The following is a 6765-nucleotide window of genomic DNA, read 5'->3' as shown; positions in this document are numbered from 1 at the left end:
CCATTTCCCCCCTCCCCACACCCCCGCCCCCCCTCTCCCTGTTCGCAGGGAAGGGGCAGCGCTGGCCACGGCCGGGACTCGCCGCGGGATCGCGGTGTCCACGCTGGCCGAGGGGCGTTTCTTCGCCGCCGGGGGCTTCGACGACATCCTGTTCGCCTTCCCGGCGCAGGAGTGGCACCTGCCGGAATGTGCCGCCCTGGCCCGGCAGCTCCAGGCCTTCCAGCTGCTCGTGGACAGCCCCCGGGGCCTGGAGCTCCTGCGCCAGAACCCCCTTCCCGGCGGGAAGCGCTGGCTCGTGTGGCTCAAGCTGGACTGCGGGAACGGCAGGGGTAGGTGACCCCCCGCACCCCACCCTTTGGGGGGGCGGGGATGGGGCACCCCGGCCTCTGCCGGGGGGGTGTTCACCATCCAGGATGGCCCGTGGGGTGGGATGTGCTGGGTGCCCCCCAGAACCACCATCCCAGTCGGGATGGGGCGGCTGAGAACCTCCCAGAATCACTCCATAGGGATGATCCATGAGGAGAGCTCCCCGTGTCCCTCAAGCCCCCACATCCACCATCTCCACAAGGATGAGGCATTAAAGACCCCCCAAAATCACTCCTTAGGGATGATCCACCAGGAGAGCTCCCCCTGGCCCTCAAGCCCCCACATCCACCACCTCCATGAGGGTGGGGGATCTAAGCCCACCCCCAATGTCATTAATCAAGGACCCTCCAAGCCCTCCCTCTCAATCAGGATGGGGCATTTAAGACCTCCCCAAAATCATTTTTTAAGGATGTTCCATGAGGAGAGGTCTCCATGTCCCCTTAAGATCCCAGATCCACCATCTCAACAAGGATGGGGCATTTAAGACCCCCCCAAAAAAGCCAATCTTCAAAGATGCTCCACAGGGAGGGATCCCTAAGTCTCTCCAAGCCCCCCAGACCCACCATCTCAACCAGGCTGAGGCATTTGAGACCCCCCAAAAGTCATTCTTCGAGGATCCTTCTTAGGGAAGGATGTCCCTTATCCCTCCAAGCCCCCAGATCCACCATTTCAACCGCAAAGGAGCACCTGAGGTGCCCTAAAAAAAAGCCATTCTTCAAGGATACTCCTTGGGGAAGGATGTCCCTTGTCCCTCCAAGCCCCCGGATCCATCTCAGCCAGGATGGAGCATCCGAGACCCCCCAGAAGTCATTCTTCAAGGTTGCTCCTTGGGGAATGAGGTCCTGCATCCCCCCGAGCCCCCAGATCCACCATCCCAGCCAGGATGGGGCAGCTGAGACCACCCCAATGTCCTTAATCAAGGATGCTCCGTGCCCCAAGTCCCTCCAAGCCCTCGGATCTGTCTCAGCCAGGAGGGGACATTTAAGACCCCCGCCCAAAAATCATTCCTCAAGGATGCTCCGTGGGGAAGGATGTCCCAGGTCCCTCAAGCCCTCAGATCCACCATCTCAACCAGGACAGGGCACCTAAGCCCCTCCAGGGTCATTTTTCCGGGCATTCCAAGGGGCAGAGGTTGCCCAAACCCCTTTAATCCCCCCCACACCCCCATTCCCACCCTTCCCACCGCCAGGATGCTCCGTGGTGGGAAGGGGGGGGTGATATCCCACCGATCCCCATCCCCACCATCTCCCCCAACCCGGGGCACCCCAAACCCCCTCCCACCTCCATGTGCCCCCCCCCCGGGAACAGCGGGAATCCGCCCCACGGATCCCGAGGCTCTGGAGCTGGCACGGGCCATCGCCCGGGGGTGCCCGGAGGTGGTGACGCTGGCGGGGGTCTACGCCCACTGCGGGAACACCTACGGCTGCGGGGACATCCCGGCCGTGCAGGACGTCGCCAGGGACACCACCAACGCCGTGCTGGCCTTTGTCACCAGGTCAGTCCCCGCGCCCGGGAGGGGCCGCATCGGATCGCGGCATTTTGGGAGAGCGAGGGTCGAGCTGGGGGGTGGCACGTCCTCGTCCCCGTCCCCCCTCCCCTCCAAAATCCCGGTGTTGGGTTGTAAATGTAAACGACCCCCATAAAAGCCCCTCAAAGCCCCCCCCGGGGGGCACGGGGAGGATGTTGGCGGCTCAGGCACCTTTGATGTCACCTTTGATGTGACCTGTGCCATTGTCCCCTCCCTCCTCCTCGCCACCCTTTTATCCCAGCGGGGTTTCGCATCCTGGAGGGAATTGCTGCCGGATGGTTCCCGCTGGGAGGGGGAGGCGGGAAACAGACCCCCCCTATCCCCCCACGAACTGGGGTGTTCCCATCTGGGGGCACGTCCCGGGGGTCCCCAGCCCAGTCCAGCCCGTGGTGGCACCGATTTAGGGGAGGGAAACGGAGGCCACCTCCCCCAAATTCCTCCTTTTTCCCGAAGCTGGGAGCTGCTCTGGCACAGCTGGGAACATCAGCAAGGGATCCCAGGCAGGATCTGGGATCTGGGGCTGGTCCCAAGCACAGCTGGTGGGTGCTCTGCCACATCTGGGGGGCCAGGAACAGCTGGGAGGGGTCCCAGGCATGGCTGGGAGTGCTTTGGCACATCTGGCAACATCTGGGAAGTGTCCCAGGTGTGTCTGGGGATGCCCTGGCATAGTCTGAGGGGGCACTGGAGCACATCTGGGGGCTCCTGTTCACATCTGGGGGTGTCCTGGCCCATCCGAGGGGATTCCTGGCACACCTGGGGATGCTTGGGCACATCGGGGGACGGTCCCAGGCGCATCAGAAGGGATGCTCTGGCACATCTGGGTGGCATTTGGGCACATCTGACTGACTCCCCAGTACATCTTGGGATCTTCCTAACATACGGGGGGGGAGGGGGGGCCACATCTGGATGGTTCCCTTGAGTGTCTAGGGGGGCTCCCTGGCATATCTGAGGGGCTTCCTGGCACATCTGGGGGCTCCCTGAGGCATCACCACCCCTGGTCCTGCTCCCGTGGCACCAAAACTCGAAGGAGCCACCCCTGGTCTTGTTCCCCGCCGTGCCCAGGGGTGAAGGACCCGCCTCTGGCCCCTCTCCCCGGCCCCTGCGGGTGATGTTTCTCCCCGAGCACTCAGAGGGTCCCCCCCGATGTGCCCCCAGGCTGCGGCAGGAGGGGATCCCGTGTCCCGAGGCCACCATCGGCTCCACGCCGTCCTGCAGCCACCCGGTGCCGGAGATGTCGCAGCTCACCGAGGTGCACCCGGGCAATTACCTGTTCTATGGTGAGTGGGACGGGACCCCCCGGCCGCGCGGGACCCCCCGGGGGTGGGACACACCCCGAGCTCATCCAGGCGCTTTCTTCTCCCCCCGCCCAGACCTGCAGCAGACCCAGCTGGGCTCGTGCCGGCCGGAGGAGGTGGCGATCCGTGTCCTCACCAGGGTGGTCGGGCACTACCCCCACCGCCGGCAGCTGCTGGTGGACTGTGGGTGGGCGGCCCTGAGCCTGCACGGCCGCGACCGGGGACCCCCGGGCTGCGCCGCCATCGAGGGGCACCCCCAGCTCAGGTGACCCCCGCGGGGCGCGGGGGGGGGACACGCGGGCGGGGATGTGATGGGGAGGTGACACCGTGTGTGTCCCCCCAGGCTGGTGGGGCTGACCCAGGAGCACGGGCAGGTGGAGGCCGTGGATGGGGAGCTGGATTTCCAGCGGTTCCCGGTGGGAAGCACCTTGGCTCTCATCCCGTACCACGTGAGTGTCCGGCCCTGCCGTGTCCCCCCGTGTCCCCCCCGTGTCCCCCCCGTGTCCCCCGTGCCCGGCTGAGTGTTCCCCCCCCCAGGCCTGTGCCACGGCTGCCATGCACCCCGTGTACTTCGTCCACGCCGGGGGGAAGGTGGTGGAGCTCTGGCACCCCACCCGTGGGTGGTGAGAGATGAGAGGGACCAGGGGGATGTGCCCACACCGAGACCCTGCACCCACATGGAGACCCTGCACCCACATGGAGACCCTGCACCCAGGAGACCCCACACCCAGGAGACCCTGTTCCTTCACCAAAAGCTGGCACCTCCAAGACCCTGCACCCACACCAAGACCCTGCACCCACACCAACACCCTCATCTAGACCCTGTACCCACATCAAGACCCCTCACCCTCACTGAGACCCCATATCATGAGACCCCACACCCATGAGGCCCTGCACCCTCACTAGGACCCCACACCCACAATGAGACCTTTAACCCACACCAAGCCCCTCCACCATGAGAACCTGTGCCCTCACCAAGATCCCACACCCACACCGTGACCCCACACCCACAATGAGACCCCTCACCCTCCCCAAGCCCCCTCATCCGTGAGACCCTGTGCCCACACTGACGCTCTGCACCCTCAGCAAGACCCCACGCCAAGATCAGGCACCCAGGAGACCCCACACCCAGGAGACCCCACACCCAGGAGACCCCACACCAAGACCCTGCACCCTCACAAAGACCCCGCATCCACAATGAGACCCCACACCCGTGAGACCCCTCATTGAGACCCCACACACACGCCAAGCCCCTGTGCCCACGGCAGCGTCCTGCACCCTCCACACCGGGGGGCTGCACCCACGGCAGGGGCCATGCCAGGGTCCCACCTGCAGACCCTGCACCCACCCCAAGGCTGTGCACCCACGCTGGGGTCCCGCACCCGTGTCAGGGTCTGCACCCACAGCAAAACCCTGCACCCACGCCAAGGCGGGATGCTGCACCCACTCCACGACCCCGCACCCACCCCAAGACCCCCCACCCGTGCCAGGACGCTGCACCCAGCTGAGACCCTCTGCCCACCCCAGGGCGCTGTGGCCCCACCAGAGGTCAATAAAGCTGTTTCTCCCGCTTTCAGAGACTACTTTTCCCCGGGGGCAGGGCCGTGGGGAGGCGGTGGGGGCTCCCAGTCCCAGTTCGGGCCAGTCCCGCTGGGAGCGCCCCGGGCAGGACTCGAACCCGTGTCCCCAGGAGCCGCGAGGGGCGGGGCTTGGAGATTAGTCCCTCCCCTCCCGCAACGCTCAGCCAATGGCGGAGCGCCCCGCCCCGCCCTGCCCGGGGGAGCCACGCCCAGCTGAGACCGGCCCGGGCGGGACGGAACGAGAGGGGCCGGACCGGGAGCGAACGGGACCGGACCGGGACCGAGCGGGAGCGAACGGGGCCGAGCGGGGCTGAACGGGGCCGGGCCGGGACCGCGACCGAGCGGGGCTGAACTGGGACCGAGCGGGACCGAACCGGGACCGAGCGGGAGCGAGTGGGACCGGACCGGGACCGAGCGGGGCTCAACAGGACCGAACCGGGACCGAGCGGGAGCTGAACGGGACCAGACCGGACGGGACCGAACCAGGACCGAGCGGAGCCGAACTGAGACCGAGAGGGGCTGAACTGAGACCGAACGGGCCCGAACCGGGGTCGGACGGGGCCGGACGGGGCCGAACCGAGCGGAGCCGGAGCGGTTCGGGGCGGCTGGGAGCGGTCCGGCCCCGCTCGGCTCGGCCCGGCCGGAGCGGGGGTCCCGGACCGGTGCCGGTGTCGGCGATGCGGCGGCTCCTGGCGCCGCTGCTGCTGCTGCTGCTGAGCCCGGTGCGGGACCGGGACGGGAACGGGAACGGGATGGGCGCTGGGACCGGGACGGGAACGAGAACGGGGCCGGGATGGGCGCTGGGACCGGGACGGGAACGGGAACGGGGCCGGGATGGGCGCTGGGACCGGGACGGGAACGGGAACGGGTTGGGACGGGCCGGGAACGGGATGGGCCGGGCCGGGCGGGGTGTTCCCGCTGCCCCCGGGCCCCGCCGGCCGCCCCCGGCCCGGGACGCTCCGGGTCATTTCGCTCCCTGGCTTTTGTTGTTTTCTTGGCTTTGGTTCGGTTCACTTTGGGTCAGTTCTGTTCCTTTTCTTTCCTTTTATCCTCTTTTCCTTCATTTTTATGTTATTTTTTCCTTTATTTTCATTTTTATTTTTTATTTTATTTTTATTTTCCTTTTGAACTTTTTTCCATATTCCTTTTAAAATTTTTTTTCCTTTTTGATTTTATTTTAATTTTCATTTTTTATTTTGATTTAATTTTCCCTTTTTTATTTTATTATTTTATTATTTTATTATTTTATTATTTTATTTTTATTTTTTAATTAATTCCATTTTTCCTTTTAAAAATTTTATTCTTTAATTAATTTTATTTTCCTTTTCCATTTTTATTTTCCTTTTTAATTTTATTTCATTTTGATTTTTTTTGATTTCACTTTATTATGGTTTATTTTCCTTTATTTTATTTTGTCTTATTTTCCTTTATTTCCTATTTTTACTTCCTTCCATTTTATTTCAGCTTTTCCCTTTATCTCCCTTTATTTCCCTTCACTTTATTTCTTTTAATTTCTTTCCATGTCAGTCTCTTTTCTCACACTCATTTTTCTTTACTATTTATTTCCTTTTCTTTTCACTCTTTTCATTTGATTTGTCACTTTCATTTATTTTCCTTTATTTCTCCTTTGTTATTATTTATTTTTGTTATTCCTCAATCCCTCCTCCCACTCTTTCTATTTTAACCCTCGAGCACTCCCCATCCCCCTCCCCAGTAATCCCCTATCCCGGGGCCCAGACCCCCCTTTCCATGTTTTAGGGGGGGTCACAGTGGGAATTTGGGGGATCCTGGAGCAAATTAAGGGTAAACTGAGGCAGGGACCTCTCTGTGCCCGCAGGTGCCAGGGTGGGGCGGGGGGTGTCCCCCGTGTCCCCCCGGTGTCCCCCGGCCATGTGACCCTGATGACACGCACAGTGAGTACCCCAGAAAAACATCCCTCCCAAAATACCTCCCTAAACCCTCCCCCTCAAAAAAAACCCCACTCCTAAAACACCCC

The 6765-nt window shown here is 62.1% G+C and overlaps 1 protein-coding gene across 1 annotated transcript in view; it reads left to right on the top strand.

The window, feature by feature from the left end:
• LOC108508202 (D-threo-3-hydroxyaspartate dehydratase-like) overlaps window positions 1–4821 on the top strand; it is a 9542-nt gene extending 4721 nt beyond the window's left edge. The window contains exons 3-8 of the mRNA XM_017836820.1: window positions 49–329; window positions 1675–1861; window positions 3050–3171; window positions 3265–3454; window positions 3533–3638; window positions 3727–4821. Coding sequence (XP_017692309.1) covers window positions 49–329; window positions 1675–1861; window positions 3050–3171; window positions 3265–3454; window positions 3533–3638; window positions 3727–3816 — 976 coding nt within the window. The 3' untranslated portion in view covers window positions 3817–4821. The remainder of the gene's footprint in view (window positions 1–48; window positions 330–1674; window positions 1862–3049; window positions 3172–3264; window positions 3455–3532; window positions 3639–3726) is intronic.
• Window positions 4822–6765: the final 1944 nt, after the last annotated feature.

Source organism: Lepidothrix coronata, unplaced genomic scaffold (assembly GCF_001604755.1).
Source record: "Lepidothrix coronata isolate B3197 unplaced genomic scaffold, Lepidothrix_coronata-1.0 Scaffold285, whole genome shotgun sequence".
In the NCBI taxonomy this organism is placed as follows: Eukaryota; Metazoa; Chordata; class Aves; order Passeriformes; family Pipridae; genus Lepidothrix; species Lepidothrix coronata.
This window is presented reverse-complemented; position numbering and strand designations above follow the sequence as displayed.